Source organism: Equus caballus, chromosome 28 (genome assembly GCF_041296265.1).
Source record: "Equus caballus isolate H_3958 breed thoroughbred chromosome 28, TB-T2T, whole genome shotgun sequence".
Classification (NCBI taxonomy): Eukaryota; Metazoa; Chordata; class Mammalia; order Perissodactyla; family Equidae; genus Equus; species Equus caballus.
In genome coordinates this window covers 47,043,199-47,066,535 of record NC_091711.1, presented here as the reverse complement: position 1 = coordinate 47,066,535, position 23,337 = coordinate 47,043,199, and the positions used below count along the sequence as shown (strand labels likewise).

General features: G+C 43.4%; 1 protein-coding gene and 1 long non-coding RNA gene across 4 annotated transcripts in view; one reads left to right on the top strand and one right to left on the bottom strand.

Moving 5' to 3' along the window:
* The window catches only part of ATXN10 (ataxin 10), a 189,936-nt gene extending 170,725 nt beyond the window's left edge, over nt 1-19,211 (bottom strand). For 2 of the 3 annotated variants that reach the window (XR_011433567.1, XR_011433568.1), the window contains exon 1: nt 18,307-18,913. Coding sequence is in view for 1 of the 3 variants with exons in the window: in XM_023631242.2 (XP_023487010.1) it covers nt 18,307-18,422 (116 nt within the window). In the remaining 2 variants the exon portion in view is untranslated. Of the gene's footprint in view, nt 1-18,306 lie in introns of all 3 variants that reach the window. The other variant, XM_023631242.2, reaches the window with a different exon arrangement.
* A 374-nt stretch (nt 19,212-19,585) lies between these two features.
* LOC111771001 (uncharacterized) lies at nt 19,586-20,669 on the top strand. The gene is made up of 2 exons (XR_002804502.2): nt 19,586-19,957; nt 20,440-20,669. It is a non-coding gene; the product is annotated as an uncharacterized lncRNA (long non-coding RNA).
* Nucleotides 20,670-23,337: the final 2,668 nt, after the last annotated feature.

The following is a 23,337-nucleotide window of genomic DNA, read 5'->3' as shown; positions in this document are numbered from 1 at the left end:
ACTGAAATTTGAAGTTTATATAATTTTGATGAGTCACAAGATTTTACTTTTTTCTTTTTACCCAACCATTTAAAAATATAAAAACTGGGGCCGGGGGGGCCGGCCCAGTAGCATAGTGGTTGAGTTCGCACACTCTTCTTTGGCGGCCCGGGGTTCACAGGTTCGGATCCCAGGTGCGGACATACACACTGCTCATCAAGCCATGCTGTGGCAGCATCCCCTACACAAAATAGAGGAAGACTGGCACAGACATTAGCTCAGCGACAATCTTCCTCACCAAAAAAAGAAACAAAAAACAAAAAGACAGGGCCAGCCTCGTGGCCTAGTGGTTAAGTTCAGCGTACTCTGCTTTGGTGGCCTGGGTTCGGTTCCAGGGTGTGAACCTACACTACTGTCAGCAGCCATGTTGTAGTGGTGATCCACATACAAAGAGGAGGAAGATTAGCACAGATGTTAGCTCAGGGGGAAATTTCCTCAGCGAGAAAAAAAAAAGTAAAAACCATTCTTAACTCAAAGGTCATTGGGAAAAAAAAAACAACACTAAGTGGTGGGTCACAATTGGTCCACAGACCATAGCTTAGTGACCCCTGCTTTAAAGAGTTCCAAACATATCCTCCCCATCTCCCCCCAAAAATCACATGCTTCCCCCTTTCCCATTGTCCTCACCACAGTAAAAATACATCTTTCATCAGAACAGAGAGAATCGCAAATGCACTATGCCAAGTGAAAGAAGCTAACAGAAGGTGAAATTATACAGAGGTGGACAAATAAACCACTGGATAGAGTGTCCAGGAACAGAACTGTGCACCTAGAGAAACCTGATAAATGTCAGTGCTAGCACTAAAGATCTGTAGGGAAAGGCTGGACTGTTCTGTGAGGTGCCGTAACAACTGTCACCCACAGGGGAAAAAAATCGAACTGGACCCTTACTTATAACCCTACTGAAAAAGTACCTCCAGATGGATTTAGGAATGTATGTCAGGCAAAACTATAACATTCTGGAAGAAAATATATAGAGAATGTATATATTCTTAGGCAGAGAAAGATTTGTATGTCAGACCTTGTTAAAAACCTTATTTAGGGGGCCGGCCATGTGGCCGAGGGCTTAAGTTTGTGTGCTCCTCTTCAGCGGCCCAGGGTTTTGCTGGTTCAGATCCTGGGCACAGACATGGCGCCGCTCATCAGGCCACATTGAGGAGGCGTCCCATATGCCACAACTAGAAGGACCCACAACTAAAATATACAACTATGTACTGGAGGGGTTTGGGGAGAAAAAGCAGAAAAAAGAAAAAGCTTATTTAAGAAGTGGTATTTGAGCATAGAACTAAAGAAGGTGAGGAAGCGAACTATGCACGTTCCTGGAAGAAGAGCAAGGATGGAAGGCAAAGGCATATCTGAGATGTCACAGAAAAAGTGGGGGGTCTGGCTCGGCAGAAGCCCAATGAGGGAATGAAAGTGTACCGTGAGTCAGAGGTAAGATGGAGCCAACCGCACAGGCTCCGAAGGCCATGAAAGGATATTAGCTTTAGCCTGATGTGATGCCATGGAGGAGCGACATCATCTGACTTTCATTTTTGAAGGATCCCTCCGGCTACTCTGTAAAGAACTGATCGAAGGGGGGGAAAGAGAAGACTCCAGGAACCAGTTAGGAAACTATTTTTGGAAAAAAGTGGCAGCAGCTCTTTTTGGAAAAACATGGTAAGCAGAGATCAGATTCTGGATAAATTCTGATGATAGTGCGAACAAGATTTGATGATAAATCGCTTTCAGGGGTATTTCAGAAAGGGGAGTCAAGGATGACTCCAAACTTTGGCCTAAGCAATAAATGCACAGATGTATTTGCTGTTTACCGAAACAGAGAAGATTGCCATGAAGATATGTGAAGGATGGGAGAATCAGGAGTTTAGTTTCAGATTTGTTAAATTTGAGGTGCCTGTTAGAAATACAAGTGGAAATGTGGAGTAGGCAGATGAATGGACAAGCGTGGAATTCAGGAGAAAGGTCCAGCTAAAGGAAAATGTTAGAGTCACCAGCAAATGGAAAGTACTAAAGCCACAAAGACTGAATGAGGTCACCACAGGAGTAAGCATACAGAGAGAGATGAGAGGTCTCAGGACTGAGCTCTGGGATGGGAGAAAGAATAGCCAATAAGGTAGGAAGAGAATCAGAAGCGGGTGGTGCTCTGGAAGCCAAGTGAAAAAAGCGTCTCAAGGAGAAAGAAGTGATGAACTACGTCAAGTGCAGCTGCTACGTCGAGTAATATAAGGATTTAAGATGAAGACCACTGGATTTAGCCAGTGGAATGGGTTCAACAGAAAAGAGAAAATGCAGTAAGTGAATATAAAAAAACTTCGGAGAAGAGCAGAAAAATGGGATCACAGCTTGGGGAAACGGGGGAGATTTTTCTTAGGGTGGGAAAAATTACAGCAGATCTATAAACTGATGAAATAATACAACAGAAAAAGTAAAACTGATGATTTAAGAAAAGGAAGGGAGGAAAGAGAATTCCTGAGGCAACGACTGCAAAAGGGAGCAGAATTTAGTACAAACCTGAGGGGGGCTGGCATTCAGAGCAAGACAGTTCATTCACAGTAGCAGAAGAGAAGGGAGATTACGGGCCTTCTCATACAGGCCCACAGTGGAGAAACTGCGGGTGGGTACAGAGGTGGGTAGGTAGGTAGAAAGGGTGATGGGAGTTCCTGGAAATTATCTTCTGGTTGCTCCTATTTTCTCGGTAAAATAAGAAGATGAGGATGAAGGAGAGGCAATGAAGACAAGGAGAGCAAAAGGCATAAAACAGCTGACCAGGAAAGCAGGAGATTAAATGAACTAGGGAAATACAGCAGGACGGTCAGGTAGCACTAAACGCCTAACCGAGGTCAGTGATCACCAGTTTAAAGGCAGACCCATCATCATGGTTTCAGCTTCTCTCCAGCCTTGATCAGTTAACTGGGAGCAGGAGCAAAGGAAACAGCAAGCTAGATTTAACTAGAGCTGGAGTTTTACCAGGAAAGTATAACAAGTTAAAAGACGAGGCACAGGAATTGAGGACGGATACAGAAGAACGCTTTTATTACTGATCCATAGGTCTAAACTGGATTAAGAAGGGAAACGTGGACGTGAGGAACAAAAGGGACAGTAGGTAGGAAGTTGCAGAGCAACAGACTGTAGGTCCTGGTGGGACTGAAGTCTTGTTGGAGTAGGAGGCCGAGAGAGAGAGGATGAAATGGGCCACAGAGTGGGACTCCTGAAGTTAAGATAGTGGAGGAATGCAGCTACAGTTAATGATAAGGCCCACGTAGCACACGGCAGTGTGTAGTTACATGGGGTGGAGGTCAAGCTCACTGAAGGAGAGAAAGTCAAGGAAATAAAAGCCCAGAATAATGAAAGGATAACCTACACAAACACTGATTTAAGACAAGAATAATGCAGACTTAACAGCAAACTAGAGCTAAATTCTTCAAGGAATGAGGTAGGTGGAGTGAGCCACAGATCTCTTCTAACAGCAAAGGAGATGATATATGTGGCATACTCCAACGGTGCGAGATGAAAAGTCGGAGAGTTTGCGAAGGAAAAAGGTCTGGAAGCAGCAATGACAATCAAGGAGAATACTTACACATCTTCAAACCAAGCAGTATACCAGATGTAGGAGAAAAAGCTTCCCACTCTGAAGACCACCTGGGAAAGGCATGTCCTCAGAAGTTAGCCATATTTCACTTAAATCAAGAAGATGAAAGGAATGTTCAGAGAAGTTGAGGACATAGGTAATTTTGCTGACAGCACATGGGAAGGGTTTTAAGAGCTGAGGAGTCAGAAAAAAATTCATGTAAAGACTTAAGGGAGTCAAGGAGTAACAGAAAACCTAGCAGCCTCCCATATAAATCAGAAAATCAGCTTGTGAATTTCCAGCAAAAATCCTGTTGAGATTTTATTTTGAATGGTATTGAAACCACAGGTCAATTTGGGGAGAACCGATGTCTTTACGCTACTAAGGTTTCCTATCACGTAATAGTACATATTACCATTTAAATTTTCTTTAATGTCTTCTGATAAAGTTTCATAATATTCTCAAGGATGATGATAGTCACTAACACTTAAATTGTGCCATGCACTTTTCTAAGCACTATATATATAAACTCCCGAATGGCTACAATGAGTATGGCTTGTTTACAAATCATCTTAACTCTAACATGACTTTCTAGGCTTGCGGCCATCAGAGAGGCTGACTCAGCCTAGAGTTAGTCCCAGGGTTCCTTCGCCTTTGAGTAAGTGTCCTTGCCCACAGTCCAGTGACCACGCCCTTGGATCCAAGGACCACTACAAAAGACTAGAAGAATGAAAGAGAACTAAGAAACTCTCCTCTGAGGGTACTGTTGGTCAGAATTCTAACCTTATTTATTTTGATTTGCTGGCTCGAACTTTTTCCTGTCTACTTTGTCCATTTAAGATAATTGAATGTGAGAGGTAGCTCACACTGACCACATCTGTATTTTGAAGTTGAGTCAGAACACCTTACTAAATAGTTCCATGTGGTATTCCAGCTCATGGCACAGGTAAAAATAAAGGAAATTGTCATCACACTCTAAAAAGTGCTTTTTATAGTGTAACTTAATTGATGTTCTCTCTCAACAGAGTTGATCTGAATCATGGTTGAGTCAAGACGCCACATGGCATCCTTAGCCAAAGTGACAACTCGTGTGGGTTTTTGTGTTTTTTGTTTTGTTTCATTTTTTGTTTTTTTGTTTTTCATGCATCAAAGACTCTTTCAGGCCAGAGGCTCAGTAACGTCTGGGGAAAACGTATGTGAATGTATGTATACACACAGATGAATAGGCTTATTTTTGAGTTCTGTAGTATGTTGACCTATAACATACTAAATTTATTCCCATTCTTTATGAAAGTTAGTCAATACATTTATACAAACAATGAGTAATACCAAGACATTTCGTACCTCTTGAAATCAGTCATCTGTCATATTCGATCATTTTTCTGTACCTTCTTTACTACAGTTTTTCCTCTATGCTCTCACTTTCTAACTAATGACTCAAGAAATATTAAATATTCAAGGAAATAATGAAAATACTATCAAGTGCTCATAGTGTACTATGTCTTAAAGGAGGTACTGAGAATACAGAGGTAAATAAGAATCCTGCCCTCAGGCTGCTCTCATTCTAGTGGGACCAGCAGGTGATTAAGTGAGTCTAATACTCTTCATGAAGTTCTTTGAAAGAGGTAAGCACAGAGTGCCAGAGAATATATATACAGGGCAGAGGCATCTAGAAAGCCAAAAAAGGTTTTCAGTAGGAAGTGAAATGGTAACTAAACCTTGACAGAAAATTAGGAATGTATATATGAGCAAAGGAATGGAGGCCTAAGACATTTATATTTATAAATTTAATATTACAGGATTTGAGCTATTTTCACTTTCATGGTTAGAAGTGAGATATAGTTACTTATGCTGTATCAACTACAGTTGCAGCACTCACCGCAGAGCACAGTACACAGCATATGTGAAGTGATTAAATAAATGAAAGTAAGTAAACCAAATTAACAACTTTTAAATAATTAGAGCAATCATTATCGACTGGCTGTCCGGCACTAAGAAGTGATTTTCTCCTTACAGCCATTGGCTCCTCATTGCTCTATTCAATTCAACATGTACTGAGCACCCAAAATAGACCAGGAGTTGTGCTGGGAAACACAATAAAGATGACAGTCCTGGCCCTCACCAAAGTCGCAATCAAGTTGGAAGAAAGACGTGTAAAAGGGTACTTCATTAGGAAATGAAAAGTGCAGTGAGGAAGGAGTTCACACCTTAAACATCTCCTCTTCCTTTCAAACAATGTAATCATACGATTATTTTTTTAAATTATAAATATATAGATCAACTTTAAAACAAAGTAAATATCTCCATGCACCAAAAACTGAATGGAAACGCTCAGCTATAATCATGTCTAAAACCAAAGAGTGGAACACGTTCAGAATGGGCAGTGGCCATCAGCAATTCAACGCTGGCAGGATGATTAGAACTGAAAGCCCCCTACACCTTGTGGCAATCAGAGCCACTATGTGAAACTCAGCGCCGGGCCAGGTCCCCCATGCGTCTGAAGGTGGAGGAAAAGAGCTGCACTCAAGGCAGCCCTGTGCGTAAGTTACACGTAAAGCTGTGCGCCTCCAACATCAGGAGGAAGCCAAGACAGCTTCAGAAATACGACCTGGTCCAAGACACTGGCCAGGTTAGTGACCGGACATACAATGCCCACAAAATCAATATGACATAAATCACCAATAGAAGATCTGATTTTAGGCTAGGGTCACTGGGGAAACAGGTAGAGGAAAATGTAAAACCACTAAACAGGGAGGAGTGAGCCCAGAGATACAGTGGTTCCGCCTTATCCGCAGTTTCGCTTTCCACAGTTTTAGCTACACTTGGTCAACCACAGTCTGAAAATATTAAATGGAAAATTCCAGAAATAAACAATTCTAAAGTTTTAAATTACGTGCCATTCTGAGTAGTGTGATGAAATCTCATGCTGCCCCGCTCCGTCCTGCCCAGGAGGCGAATCATCCCTGTGTCCAGTGGATCCACGCTGTATACGCTACCGGGCTGGGAGTCACTTAGTAGCCGCCTCAGTGACCAGACCGACTATCACGGTATCACAGTGCTTGTGTTCAAGTAACCTTTATTTTACTTAATAATGGTCCCCCAAAGCACAAGAGTAGTGATGCTGGCAATTCGGATATGCCAAACAGAAGCTGCAAAGTGCTTCCTTTAATGAAAAGGTGACAATTCTCAACTTAGTACGAAAAAAACTGTATGCTGAGGTTGCTAAAATCTGCAATAACTTTTATGACAGTACATTGTTATCCCCTGCAGATAAGGGGGGACTGCGGTATAATAAATCTCTCACTCAAGGTGAGCCAGTAAACTAAAGGTTCAAAGAGAAAAATTAACCCTAAGAAAAACCGGCCCCTTTCCTTCCACTCCTAGTGACCCACCTGCAGAGCCTGTGCTTCCCAACCCTAACTCCACACCGTGCTGGGCCAGGTCCTGGGTCTGAGACGAAGAACGCCTCCATCAGGGTGGACAGAAACCCATCTAGTATGCCTTCAACTCGATCTACAGAACGTGCACTTTGGGATCCTCAAGCCAGCGGACTTGCAGGTAAAGAAAGTAGTCACTACACTGGCAGAAGTAACTGACGCTGGCTATCAAGAAGGGCCAGGGCTGCTACTACAAGACGGGGGCAGGGAGGAACAGATCTGGAACTTGGGGATTCGATGGGACTTCTCTTGGTACTTCCATGTCTAGGGAAAACTATAATCTGGCAACTGCAGCAACCACAGACTGACAAGAGAAGGGCAACCAAGGGCTCAGACCCCGCAGCATCAGAGCCTAGCTAAAGGGCTGGCAGACAGTAAGGGAAATCTAGAATGGCGGGTGCAGAAGGCACGTGATAATCACCAATTACAGCCTCCGGACGAGCGGCAGCAGTGGGGGCTGTAGCTTGTTGCACTAACACACCTGTCTAGGTCTTTTCTTTTAGTCTCTAACCAGCTACAACCTTGAAGAATCAGTGATAGACCAGACAGTATCAGGCAAGAGGGGGGGTCTAAGGAAAAGAGCAGACTGTAACAAATGCTCATGGTGGCCCTCACCCCACACTCTCAACCTAGTTAATGACCCCAGGAGCAATTCTGAACCAACGGGCAACAAGTTAATAAATTACCCAGCCATCCATTCGGATAATTCAGAGGTGCATTCCTCAGGGACACCCAGTGGGACTGAGCCTCAGTTGCCCACGACAGTTACCAGCTCAATAAGGCATCCTGACATTGCTTGTCTCTCCTTCCACGTCTAGCTTTCCTCTCCCACACTCCTGATTACTGAGGGTCACCTTGTAAATTACTTCACCCAAGTCCTTACCTCAGATTCTGCTCTTGGGGAAAAAAAGTCTCAAGTATATGAGGAGATATGTTTAGAAAGATGGTCTCTGCAGTGCTGTTTGAATTACCAAAAATTCAAGACAATCCAAATATCCATCAGAAAGAAAAAAGGTAGATAAACTATGATGTATTCTTATGATGGTATACAACAATTGAAGTTAATGATCTAGCTCTCTATGTATGAAAACCGGCAGCACTCAAAAACATAATGTAAATAAAAAGTGCAAACTGTAGAGCATGCAGCAAAACAATACGGCATACCATTTATCAAGTAAGGAGGGAGGAATGGAATTGGAAAGTGAAACAGAGCACCCCCCCGCCATGATCCCCACCTCCTGGTATTCACACACCCTTATGTGTGACCCCTCCTGTGGTCACCCCTCCCATGACCATTAGAGTACGCAATAGTATTAGAACATGCAATAGTAAGGGTACATCATTTCCGGGATTATAAAAACACTCCTGCTTCCATCTTGAGCACACTCTCCTGGATCACTAGCTTGCAACAAACCAGCCGCCATGTCACGAGCAGCCCTCAGGAGGGGTCCAAGTAGTGAGAAGTAAAGCTTCCTGCCCAAAGCCACATGCCTGACCTTGGTTGGAATCCATGAGCTTGGAATCTGGTCCTTTAGCCCCAGTCAGCCCTTCAGAAGACTACAGACTGCAACCTTGTGAAAGACACTAAGCCAGATCCCCTCAGCTAAGCAACTTCCAGATTCCTGACCCTCATAAACTGTGTGAAAAAAAATAAATGTTTGTGAGGGCTGGCCCAGTGGCATAGTGGTTAAGTTCCGCACTCCACTTCAGTGGCCTGGGGTTCATGGGTTTGGATCCTGGGCATGGACCTATACTTGGCTCATCAAGCCATGCTGTGGTGGCATCCCACACACAAAATAGAGGAAGACCGGCACAGATATTAGCTCAAGGACAATCTCCCTCAAGCAAAAAGAGGAAGATTGGCAACAGATGTTAGCTCAGAGCCAATCTTGCTCACAAATCAATCAATCAATGTTTGTCATTTCAAGACGTTAACTTGTGGGGTAATTTGTTCTAATACAGAGGACGTTAACAGTACCAGTAACGTTTTGGAATTTGACAGAACAAGAAAAAAGTTTAACATTTGTTCATTTCTTAACTGAAATACATGGATACTTGTTAAATTATCTGTTATATCACCCTCCATAAAGGCGTTAACATTTATTATATATTTTATTGGTTTTGATTTGTCAAGAGTTTAAAAATAAGCAAACAAACTACCAAAAACACTAGGATGGAAGCTAACAAAAGCTTCAATTTCCTTTTTTGAGTATACAAGTATAGCTTTTTTAAATGTCAGTTCCCAAAGCAGTCATTCCATGAAAAATTTAAATTTCTCAGCTTCAGTCATAACATTATTTTCAAGTATTCACTTTTTTATTGGAAATTCTTATAGCTTTTTAAGATTATTTAATATTGCTAAAATACCTTTCTACCAAGGAATTAAAATTTTGGCAAGAAACTACTGCCCACATCTTTTGGATCTGAAAAACCATTTTTCTTCCACTAAGTTATTATATGTTTCTTATTCTAAAGTTTCAGAGACAGTTCCAAAAGCCTATTAAAACAAGAAACTGATCATGGAATGGAGGTGAAATTAAAGACATTACAAGCACTATTTTAAAATATGCAAAATTCTCAAGAATTACCACACATTTCATTTCTTTTCACTCCTATGACTATGGCCTGCAATGATAATATTGGGGTTTTCTGGGCACCAACTATGTACCAGGCACCATTCCAGACTCTACATACAGCACACCCTAATACCTATATCAACCCTACAATGCAGGCATTATTATAACACCCATTTTACCAATGTGAAAACTGATGCTCAGAGAAGTTAAAATATTTGCCAATTCATACAGCTAGTAAGTTGCAATACATACTTGGACTTGAAACTAGACTTATGCTTCACAAAAGCCTTTTTCCTCTGCAACCCACTGCCCGAGTCCAAAAAGGCATCAGTATTTCACACCAGTGCATTTCAAGGCAGAAGAGGGGAGAGGGAAAAAAGCCCCCCCAAAACACAAATTGTTTTTTAAAAAACAAAACTCTTTCAACCATTCTGCAAAACAGACTCACAAGGAGCCCTGTATTATTCAGAGGTCACAAAAAGCTGGGGTAAATTCCCCCTCCATGTAAGGAGATCACAGGTCCCAAACCAGTCAGGTGATAAGATACTAATGGCTATCCCTGCAATGCAAGATCCCAAAAGCACCCTTAAACTGCCATCTTCAGTGGCCAATGAGCTGAAATTCCCAGTGCCACATCTTCTATTTGCTTCCCTCATCCTTCCAAGACTACCTCCATTTTTTCTAGATTTGCTCTCAGGCATTGCATTCATTCACATATCAACCACCTCAGCTCATCTCAGGCTGTGGAAATAGCACTGTCCGGCACAGACGAAAATTGTGAAAACCCAATTAGCTCCCAAGATATTGAGGACACTAGAGAACACAATGCTCAATTCTCTCTTCTTAACAGCAAATTTTACAACTCAAAAATATTGTTTTACTAGTGATAACTCTCAAATAGCAAGCAAAAAAGGCCAGTGATACTTCCTCCAAGTCCTTCAACCATGCTGGCTGAGATTGAGCTCAAATAAGTTCTTCTGGGAGGTGGCAAGCAGAAGGGTAATAATTTACATGCAGAAAACTGAGATATAATTTACATACTGAAATACACATCATAAATGTTAATGAGTTGTGACAAATGCATGCAAAGAGGCAATCAATATCCCCATCTAGATACAGCACACTTCCTTTACTCCAGAAAATTCCCTCACGCTCCTTTCCAGGCAATCTCCAACCCCTTTTGACAAACACTGATTGGCTTTGCCAATTGTAGAACTTGACAAAAATAAAATCATACGATACCTACTCTTGTGACTGACTTCTTTCACTCAGTGTGCTTGAGAGACTCATCCATGTTGCCGTAAATACTGGTGGTTCATTCATTTTAATTACCAATGGTTTTAGCTATTCTTCCACTGGACATCTGAGTTATTTCTAATATTTGTCTATCATCAAGAAAGCTGCTATGAGCTTTCTTTTACGAGTCTTTTGTGGACATATGCTCGTTTCTCTTGGGTAAATACCTAGGGTCATAGGCAGGTGTAGGTTTAACTTTATAAAAAACGGCCAAAATGTTTCCCAAAGCAGTTGTACCATTTACCCTCCCACCAGCAATGTATGAGAATTCCAGCTGCTCCACATTCTTGCCAAATTCTGGTGCTGTCATTTTAATTTCAGCCATTCCAATAGGTATGCAGAGGTATCTCATTATGGTTTTGTTTGTTCATAACAGCTTCGAGATATAATTAACGTAGCTACAATTCACCCATTTAAAGTGCATAATTCCGTGGGTTCTGGTTTATTACATTACAGTCATGTGTTGCTTAACGATCGGGATTTCTTTGCTGTGTGAGCACAGAGTGAACTTACACAAACCTCAATGGTATAACCTACTACACACCTAGGCTATATGGTACTAATCTTATGGGACCACCATCGTATATGCAGTCCATCGTTGACTGAAACATCGTTATGCAGTCTATGACTGTGTTAATTTTTTTAACTGTGGTAAAATATATACTGAATATAAAACTTGCCATTTTGACCATTTTTAAAAGTAGAATTCAACCGGGGGGCTTTGGGGAGAAAAAGGAAAAAAATAAAATCTTTAAAAAAAAAAAAAGTAGAATTCAGTGGATTTAATTGTATTCACAATGTTGTGCAACCATCATCGCTAATTCCAAAACTTTTTATTAAAACCCCAAATAAAAACTCTGGAACCATTAAGCAACAAGTCCTCCCTCCGCCTCCCCCAAATCTATTTTCTATCTCTATGAACTTGCCTATTCTAAGAACTTCATATAAGTGGAATCAAATAATATTTGTCCCTTTACATCTAGCTTCTTTCACTTGGCATGTTTTCAAGGTTCAGCCACGTTGCAGCATGTGTCAGTACCTCATTCCATTTTATGGCTAAATAATATCCTACTGTGTGTACACAGCACATTTTGTTTATCCATTCATCTGCTGATGGACACTTGGGCTGCTTCCATCTTTTGGTTATTGTGAATAAGGCTACCATGAACACTGGCATCCAAGTACCTTTTTGATTCCCTGCTTTCAGTTCTTTTGGGCATATACCAGGAGTGGAATTATTGGGTCATAGTCTGTGTTTAGCTTTTTGAGGAACCACCAAACTGTTTTCTATAGTAGGTGCACCATCTCACATGCCCACCAGCAATGCACAAGGGTTCCAATTTCTCCACATCCTCACCAACACTTATTTTCCATTTTTCTGGTAATAGCCACCCTAAAAAGTATTAAGTGGTATCTCATTGTTGTTTTAATTTGCATTTCATTAATGACTAATGATGGTGAGTACTTTATCATGTGTTTGCATTTATACGTCTTCCTTTGTAACGGATAAAAGTTTTCGTCCCAATTTTTAAACTGAGTTTCTTTTTCTTATTGAGTTATAGAAGCACTTTTCATATTCTGAAACAAGTCCTTTGTCAGATACATGTATTGCAAATACTTTCTCTCAGTCTATGGTTTGCCTTTTCATTTTCTTAATGGTGTCTTTTGATGAGCATAAGTTTTTAATTTTGATAAAGGCAATTTTTTCTTGCATGGTTAGTTTTATCTATGTCTTGGATAAGAAATGTTTGCCTACACTCAAGGTCACAAAAGATATTCTCCCATGTTTTCTTCTCAAGATTTTATAGTTTTAGGTTTTACTTTTAGGTCTATGATTCACGTTGAAATATTTTTTTGTGAATGGTGCAAGGTCTGGGTCAAGTTTTATTTTACTCCAATTAGATATCAAGTTGTTCCACAACCATTTGTTGAAACAAACAGTTTTTGAATTGATTTTGCTTTTGAGTTTGCAAATATTTTACAAAGGGAAGATATCTGAAAATGGCCTCCGTTTTTCATTCACAACATTGAGCATTCAATAAAAAAGACAGGACCAAATAACTAAACACAAAAAGACAAAAACTGACAATAGAAACTTATCAGGCATATTCTTTACAATAACTATAATTAATATCATCATGAAGGTAAACGACAAAATGAATTTCAACAGAGTAATCTACTTGGAAAAAATCAAACTAATTCTACAATAACTCAAAAATACAATTCCTGAAACTAAGAACACAATAGATGACAGCAGATTAGATAGAGCAGAAAAGAGGATTAAAGAATTAGAAAGGAGATTAGTAGAAAATTTGCAAACAGAAGCTCAGAAAGAAAATACAGAAAGGAGTCTATGAGATACATAAAATATAGTGAAAGGTTTAACACACGTATAAGAAGAGTCTCAGAAGGAAAGGAAAGGATGGAAGAGAAGCAATATTTGAATAGTGGCTCACAATTTCCCAAACTGAAGAAAGACATCAAACTCAAGAATTATTATCCAAACAGGATAATTACAAAAAAGCCAAACATCTCTGCCTCATGGCCCTTACATTCTGGAAGGAGACAGAGAATAAATAAGGAACCAGTATAAAATATCAGTAAAGGAAAATAGAATTTATAAGGTAAAAAGTTCAGAAGTATGGAGGGAAATATCTGCACTACTAAATTGAATGTACGAAACCTTGACAGAAGTAAACAGAAAAACAATTTTGACTAAACACAGATTAAACAAGAAAAATAAGCCATATTGACAGAAGCTAAAAAAAAGGTCTACATAAGGATATAAGAAAAAGACAAAGGATGCACAATGAATAATAAGCTATACAAATAGCAGAAATTCCACAAGAATTTCTTAAGCACCTACAATTATCAGACTCCATACTGGATGCTACCAACAGAATGAATGCGATATGTTCACTTTATTCAAGAAGCTTATCAAATGGAAGAGCAATGAGGTATCAGTTTAAGTATGAGAAGAATTACAGAAAGTAGTATCCAAGTGTTACAATATTTCATATATTCAAGTACCAGAACATAATCTTCCCTATAGAAAGAAAAGAAATTATAGAGCAGTACTACCCAGCAGAACTTTCTGCAATGATGGAAACAGCCCACGTCTGTTATGTCAATAAGGTAGCCATTAGCCACATGTAGCTATTGAGTACTTAAAATGTGGCTGCTGCAAGTAAGGAGCAGAACTGTTAATCTGATTTATTTCTAATTAACTTAAATATATGTAGCGAGTAGCTACTTAATGGACAGCGGAGGCATACAGTATGACAATGAATCTCACTGGCTCTACGCTTTAACAGGGGACTCTGGATACATCACAAAGACAGACCACGTAGAGACACACGGTGATGGTAACTAAAGGACTGGAAACTAAAACCTCCAGGAAAAGGCCAAAAATAGCATTTTTAATGTATCTATATCTTACTTTATTCCAGAAAGAATTTAACATGACTTGCAAAGACCCACAGCACAGCAAGAAAAATCACTGGTTAAATAAATGCTAAAAATGCAAATATGTACACTAAACAAAAGGTATAAAACAAATTTAAAATAGGTAAGAAAAACAATTACCTTGCACAGAGAATAGCTGAGCAGTATCCTAATACTGATATTTTATGACAATAATTTTTTATGGATTTTAGTGATTAAGACACTATTCAAGAAGTGGGTTATAGAATACGGATTTAATCCAGAGCACAAAGAATTTAGATTGGTATATTAATGATCTAGTGCTGTAAAAAAAATTACTCCAAAACTAAGCAGTTTAAAACAATAACATCTATGGTCTCACACAGATCTGAGGGTCAAGAATCTGAGAGTGGCTGAGTGAGGTAGTTCTGGCTCAGGGTCTCTCAGGAGGTTGCACGCATGGCTGAAGGCTTGCCTGGGACTGAGGACCCACTTCCAAGATTGCTCATCCCATGGCTATCAGCAGGAGGCCTCAATTTCTCACACAGAGATCTCTCTCCACGGATGCTTGAGCATCCTCATGACCTGGAAGCTGGCTTTGTCAGAGTGATCCAAGAGAGAGAACAAAGAGGAAGCTGCAATGCCTTTTAGGACCTAGTCTCAGAAGTCACATACCATCACTTCCACCATATTCTGTTGTTGAAAAGCAAGTCACTAAGTTCAGCCCACACTCAAGGGGAGAGGATTAACCTCCTCCTCTTGAAAGATACAGTATCAAAGACTTTGTCACCATATCTAAATTCACTGTAATGGGATATGAGAATTTTCTCATACTTGAGGGTTGCTAAAAATTGTAATGAGATCCTGGGACCACTTTCCCTGGAAATCCCAAACTTAAAATAAATTATCACCTTTGTGAAATAGCTTCAATTGCCTTCTATAAGGCAGGAGATTAAACACAATTGGGTTCTCAGTCACTTACAGCCCAGTTACTTTTTAATAGCAGGTGCTAAATAAATGGCATCTACTATGCATAAAACACTGTGTATCTCTAATACATATTATTAGAGATCCTCACAATAATCCTGCAAAGTGGGCAATATCATCCCAATTTTCAAGATGAGAAATAAGTCCAGAGAGATAAGCCAAGATCTTGTCCAGGTCTACCTGGTTTCCAAGTCACAGTTCTTCCCACTACATGACACTTCTATTACTCCAGCCACCACAAACAAAAGTTTGTTTTGCAGCATCAAAATCTGGTAAGGATCACAAAATATATTATTTCAGGTAAGATTCTTACTTTTTGTCCCATCAATTACTTTCGTGCTTTCCTCAGTCTGTTTTTGCTTTTTCTGGGGTTTTCTATTTGCTACTCTGAGGCCTCATTTTGCTCCACTTTATGTTCCATTCAGCTCCTGGCACCTTGGTCCATCTTCCCTCTGGGTCCACCTACATTGGAGGGATCCTTTCAGAGCAGATGGATTCTGGTCCAAACTCCATGACACCCCTCTGAGGGGCAACTAGTGATGTGTCCAAATGAAAAAACAATGCAGTGGCAGGAACAGAACCAGAAGCCTGTCCTTACAAACCCTCATGAAGAGCTCTCTGCACCACCACACGACTATCCGCCTCCCCATCCCAAGACCTGAACCTCAGGTCTCCTTTTCTGGTCTCCAAACTCTGCCTGGAACAAAGACACTGCTGCAGAAAAAGCCAAATATGAGAAACATCTCCATTTCCTCACTCTTCCCCAACAATCCAATCCATGCAGTCCTGTCCATTCAACCTTGTAAATATTTTTCAACGTTTATCCTATCCACCTCCATAAACAATGTCCTAATTCTGGTACTTTTCTCTTTCACTTGGGCTTCTGTATCAGTGTCTTTTTTGTGTGTGTGCGGAAGATTGGCCCTGAGCTAACATCTGTTGCCAATCTTCTTCTTTTTGCTTGAGGAAGACTGTTGTTGAGCTCACATCTATGCCAATCTTCCTCTATTTTATGCGGGATGCCGCCACAGTGCGGCCTGACAAGCAGCGCTAGGTCAGCACACGGGATCCGAACCTGGGAATTTGGGCTGCTGAAGCGGAGTGTGTGAACTTAACCACTAGGCCACCAGGCCAGCCCTGTATCAGCTTCTTAAAAAGTCCCCTGCCTCTAGCTTCACCTTCTCTAATTTATCCCCTACAATGTCAGCCAGAGAGATCTTTCCAATAGGCAGATCTTATCATGTCATTCCCTTGAAAAAACCTTCTAACGGTTCCCCATTAACTCCCCTCACAACAGACTGAGTCAAGAAAGGCCTTGTAAACTGGCTCAGGGTCCTGGATTTTATCCTACAGCTTCTAAAAAGTGATCTCATGTTTGAATGTCTCCTCTGTACCAGACACCTCACCCATGTTATTTCATTTAATCCTCTCAGGGACCCTGCAAAGTCAGCATACGGTCCCTTTGCATCCACTGTTCTAATTAGGTCTCTCATCTGTAAGCCATGCAGCCAAAGTAACCTGAAGCCTTTCCTGGCCCACCAATCGATCCACCAGATCAGCAAGCTCTCCCTGTGCCACCACCTCTTCTTGTCTACACCTCCATGACAATTTGTTTACACAGCAATTTCCCTAACATGCTTGAAAAAAGGGATGACGTCACATTCACCTTTACACATTCAGCCCCTAGCAAAGAACGTGCTCCAGAGTAACTGCTCAACAAACGATTGATGACTGATTATCGACTTAATGGAGGGTCCATCATGTTACAGATACACTGCAGCATTCATTCAACCAACATATCTCCCAAAAAGCCCAGGGAGCAGTGCCCTGTAGAAGAGCTTAGACCAAAGTGTCTGGTTTAAAGACAAGAGGACCTCTAGGGATGAGCCGGACCAAATCTAGCTGTCCCTTTCTTCAATGCACCCTCTCCTCTTTGTACATACCCCATGATTGTAGAATTAGCTGCCGGTTCCCCAGAACAGGACCTCCCAGGAAAGGACTTTTCATTTTTCAACTTCATCACCTAGCACAAAACGTGGCACGGGGGGGACCATCAAGAAATGTATTAAATGATGACAATGTCAGCTACCATTTATTTAGCACTATGTGTCAAGTATGTCCTAAATATTTAACGTGCATTGTGTCATTTAACCCTTCTAACAACCCCACCAAGGAGGTACTGTTCCAACACTATTCCCATGAAATAGCTGAGAAGACGAGGCCCAGAGAAAACTAGAATGAAATCAAACAAGCACTGACTGAGAGAGTCACAGTTTATATTCTCACACGCTTTATTTTATTTGTTCCTCTGTACAATCCAACAATGAAGTTGTGTACTACGTTCCCGTTTCAGGCAAGAAATGTAAGGCTTGGAGGAAGTGCCCAATAAGGCACAGCTCGTAGGGCCAGGAACCAAAGCCGGCTCTGTCGGCTGGTGGGCACCGTCTCGCCCGGCCGCCCTGCCGCTCGAGGGCAGGGCGCGGAGCGGGGCTGCCCCTCTGGCCCGGGGCTCTTGCACCCAACAGGAGGCGCGGCCCCGGGAACCGGACTGCCCGGCCCGGCCCAGCCCGGCGGACAGGCCGGCGGGGGGTGGGGCCGGCCCAGCCCAGCCCCGCCGCTCGGCGGCTGGTCCTCAGGCGCCCTGCACCCTGCTCCTCCGGCACGTGTCTCCGCGCTGGACCAGCTGCGCCGGGGCTCCGGGGCCTCGGCGGTCTGTCCCCGCCACGGCCTCCCACAGCCCCTGCACGTACAGGCCGCCCTCGCGCCTGCTCAGTGCACAGAAGGGGGTCCCCGGCGGCCAAGGGCCTCGACCCCACGCCTGTCCCGGCCCCAGGCCGCCGCAGGAGGACGCGGGCCCAGGACCCGCGGGGAGGCCCCTCGGCCGACCGCAGAGGCCTCCACCCCGAGCCCTCCCGGGAGGAGGCGGCGCCCTCGCCCGCCCGCCCGCCGGTCGCCCCCGAGCGCGCGCCGCGGGCGTTACCGATTCCGCTGCTCTTTGAAGAGCGCCGTGAGCGCGCGGAGGGCCTCCAGGTCCTGGATGGGCGCGGGCACCATGACGCCGGACAGCCGGGCGGGCGGCGGCCTGGGCGCCGCCATCTTGCCGCTCGCGGCTCTCGCCGAGCTGGGCAACGGCGAGGAGGAGGAGGAGGAGCGGGAGGAAGGAGAGCGGCAGGAGCGGGAGCAGGACGAGGAGCAGCGCGCCCCGCACCCTCCGGACGAGGCCGCCGCCTCTGCGCCGCTGCAACCAGCGGCCGGGGCGGGGGAGCGCGGGACAGGCGCCCAGGCTCGCCGCGGGCGGGGGAGAGGACGCAGCGGCGAGGGGAGGGGGCGCGGGCGGAAGTCCCGCCTGCGGGGAGGGGGCGCGGGCGGAAGTGCTGGGTGAGGGGAGAGGGACGCCGGGAGGTGATGGGGCTGAGAGAAGGAGTGGGGGACAAAGACTCACCCTGAGGGGACAGGGGCACGGGGACAGGCTCACCCTGAGGGGGAGGGACGAGAGGGACAGGCTCACCCCCTGAGGGCGAGGGGGGAGGGGACAGGCTCACCCTGAGGGGAAACGGGCACGGGGACAGGCTCACCCTGAGGGGGAGGGGGCACGGGGACAGGCTCACCCTGAGGGGGAGGGGGCACGGGGACAGGCTCACCCTGAGGGGGAGATTCGAGCAGGGGCAGCCCTGAAGGGATGGGGAATGGGGACAGGTTCACCCTGAGGGCGAGTGGGAGGGGACAGGCTCATCCTGGGAGGGAGGGGGCAGGGGACAGGCTCACCTGAGGGGGAGGGGGCAGGGGACAGGCTCACACCCTGAAGGGGAGGGAGAGGGGACAGGCTCACCCTGAAGGGGAGGGAGGGGGCACAGGCTCACCCTGAAGGGGAGGGAGAGGGGACAGGCTCACCCTGAAGGGGAGGGAGGGGGCACAGGCTCACCCTGAAGGGGAGGGAGAGGGGACAGGCTCACCCTGAAGGGGAGGGAGGGGGCACAGGCTCACCCTGAAGGGGAGGGAGAAGGGACAGGCTCACCCTGACGGGGAGATACACGCAGGGCCCAGACCTGAGGGCAGCAGGTGAGGGGCCGGGAAGGGAGCTAGCGACAGGAGAAGGCGAAGACCTGCGTCCTGTTTCTGCAGTGGGTTGATCAGTGCCCCGCCCCCCGGGAACTGGAGCTGTCTGTCACTAGCCTGCACGTCTCAGACCCTGAAAGCTCCATTCCCAGTCCTTAGTGATCCTCTCCTGGTGATGCCAGGTCCGTTACCGGGCACCTTCCTGGGGTGACAGTACGCTGCTCCAGCCCCTCCAGGGTTTCAGACACAGTCAGAAGTCAAGAAGCAGCGAAATTCTGCAGCAGTAGGGGGAGAATTGTTTTTTTCTAAGGGAAATGAATATAGTTTTCAGGACGTAGACAAGGGTCTTTGGCTGGCGTTGGTAACTCGCGTGGTTCGTTCCCCGGCCCTCTCCCTTGTCTGTGTACTTTCCTTCAGGAAGCAGCGTTGCCAAGCCCTGTGCTGGGGAGCTGATCCCGACCCTGAAGGAGCCCAGACCACGGAGAGAGAGAAGTAGCCACGAACGGAACTGAAGACAGTTCATAACGCTGTGATAGAGGACGACGGACACCTTGCTGTGGGGCCACTTAAAATGTGTAAATACATACCCTCTGCATTTCCATTTGAAGAGTAGGAGTGTATTAATAATGTGGAGCATTTGATGTTATTTGCTAAATGAAATTTAAAAACACCAAAAGTACCACCAGAGGATGCAGAAGAAATGAGTCATACCCAAGCAAGGGACCTGCTATTGTAATTCAGCCGTACCCATTCATTCATTTCACAAGTATTGCTGTGTGCCTACTATGTGCCAGGCGTTAGGCAGTTCAAAATAATTAGCAATTCTTTTCACTATCCCAGCAAAATCTCCCAATTTTTGCCTGAGAAGCAGGGGATAGTAAAGTGTTATGGTCATGCATCCTGATCTTGCCCCTTAGTTTTCTGTCTTCAATTATAAAACAAACGTAACTACTCTGATTCTTCCAGAAATCATTCCCCATGATATTCAGATTTATTGCCTGGAATATTGCAATATCCTGATTGGTTTCTTTTTTTCTCTCGCCTCCCAACTTTCTAGATTCTTTAAAAACATCAGTCAACATTTCACTTTGCTCAAAACCCTGTAAAGGATTTCCGTTTCACTCAGTGAGAGCCAAAGTTCTTCCAATGGAAAAGTCCCTACACGGTCTGGCTTCCTCCTCCTCCTGTTATGGAACCGAAGTGAGTTCTCTCCTGGTGAGTTAAATCACACTCTCCACCAGGGGCAGCTGTCTCACAGAGTAAAGTAAAGTATATATGCGGCAAATAGGAGGCCACGCGGAATCATTTCCAGAGTCATGGCGTCCCCGAACAAAGGAAAGCAGGGACATTTATTTTGGACAGGGAATGAATATTCAAAAGGGAGAAGTGGGTATTGGCTTGCGCAGACTCAGCTGGAAAACATGCTTCCACACACACTGCAGGTGATGGCAATAAGGCCTAAGTTCCTCCTAGAGAGATCTTAGCGTTAAAAGTAAGGCAGAGGTCATAGGTGTAGCTCTTTGGTTAGGCTTGGTCTGGTTCAGGGAGGTTGGTGATTGCATCTCCTTAACATAACAAAAGGAAAAAGAACAATCTGGAACAACAGTTAAAATATCCAAACCCACCCTTGAGTTTCCTGGGGTAGCTAGTTGGTGACACTGCCCGCCTTCTGATAACATCTAGTCTCTTCCTCCTCCATGGTGCTTCAGCCTCACTGGCCTCCTTGTTGTCCTCCACCAGGAGAAGTACCCTCCTGCCTTGGGACTTTGCACATGCTGTTCCTTTTGCATAAAACACCTTCAACACTCTCCCAGCAGATACTTACATGGTTTGCTTCCTTACTTCCTTCAACTCTCTGCTCAAGTGAGCTCTCATTTCCCTTATCAATCTCTAAAATTGTAACACATCCCCCAAATTCCTGATCCTCTGGAATTTTTATCCATAGCAGTTAACACCTTCTATATCATAGTTTACTTACCTGTTTTGCTTATTGTTATTTATCTATTTCGTTTACTGCCAGAATGTGTTCCAGCAGCTAGAAAGGGACCTACTATGTGGTAATTGCTCAATAAACATTAGTTGAATTAATGAACAGAATATTTTTTAAAGATATTTTCAGAAAAGAGAAAGGAAATAACATGCCTCTAGAAGAAGTACAACAATCCAGGAAGTACAAGAAAGAGGAAGGATGGAAGAAAGGAAGACAAAAATTGTAAGGAAGAAGATTAAAAGAGAGAGAGAGACGTTAACAGGACAAACTAGAAATATAGGCAAGTATCAGGAAAAAAAAGGATATTAAATTGACCAAACAGTGGGTGTTATTGACTGCCCGGAATCAACTAGAGGATTTCAACCTTGACTGGGTTGACAGAACTAAGTTAATATTTCACTTGTGCTAAATAGCATTTCTTACTGTTATATAATTGTTTGCCTTAGATGAACATGCCACCATGTTGATATACGTGAATTAAACTTCAGGTGAAATTTGTGTTTTGAGCCCACTGTGGAAGAACTGGATCAGCAATGATTCAGTAATCAAGAAGTAAAAATAAATAGAGGCTGGCCAGGTGGCATAGTGGTTAGGTTTGCATGTTCTGCTTCAGCAGCACAGGGTTCACAGATTTGGATCCTGGGTGCGGACCTATGCACCACTCATCAAGGCATGCTGAGACAGTGTCCCACGTACAAAATAGAGGAAGATTGGCATAGAGGTTAGCTCAGCGACAATCTTCCTCACACAAAAAGAGGAAGAGTGGCAACAGATGTTAGCTCAGGGCCAATCTTCCTCACCAAAAAAAAAAGAAGTAAAAATAAAAAGACAGGACAGAAGGAAGGGGGAAAAAGGAAAGGAAGAGAGAAAGTAAGTGAGGTGCAAAGTAAAAGGATTTGGACTAAAGTATGATTTTGGCAAGGAAAAGAGGAAGTAAGTGAATGCTGGAAAAGAGAATGGAAGATGAGTGACGATAGATAGAAAAATTCTTGCTTTACTGGCCCAGCTATCTGAAACTTTTGCCTTACCATCTCTGCCTATGATTCTCTCACTAGAAAGCTCATGCCATTGCCACCTACTCCACCAAAAGATCATGTGTCAATCAGGTAAAGCTCTAGTCAGTCAATACCTCTCTTTTGGCACTGACTTTCCAAAATCAGCCTGTACTATAGATGTACAAAGATGTATAGATGTACAAAGTCCCTCAGGGCAGGGACTTTGTCTTCCTCTTCTCATTCAGGTCCAAGGTCAGTGCCATGTGCTTAGAAGCAATGCTATAAATATTTGTTGAACTGAAAACTTTGGAGATTGAAGGAAAAAAATAACAGAATAGTGTAATTGTTAAGAGCAGGGATCAGCAAACTACAGCCTGCAAGTCAAATCTTTCCCACTGCTTTCATAAATTTTATTGGATACTGTCATGGTCATTCATTTACATATTGTCTATGGCTTCTTTGATGCTACAATGGCAGAATTGAATACCTGTGGCAGAGACTGTATGGCTACAAAACCTAAAATATTAACTATTTTGTCTTTTATGGAAAAGATTTTCCAATCTCTGGTAAAGAGCATTAGTTCTGGAATCAGACAAATCTAGATGATGTGACTCCTGCTTTCGTCTCTTCACACTTGACCTTTGACAAGTAACCATCTCTTTAACCCCATAATTTTTTTTTCTTTTTAAAAAATGGAATAGTATAATATCTACTTAATTGGGTGGTTGGAAAGATTCAATGAAATAGTCTATGTCAATCCAATGTCTGACATATATTTAGCTTAGCTCAATAAATGTTAACATTGAACTATGTAAGGTATAAAATTGAATAAGTAGGAGGGATAAAGTGGGCAAGAAGGTAGAAAACTGTTAGGTAGCTGGGCAAACTAGGAACACTAGGGAGTAGGTAGGCTCAAGGCATAATTGGTAGTAAGTGACTAATGATGGACTACTGGTATTCGAGGCAATAA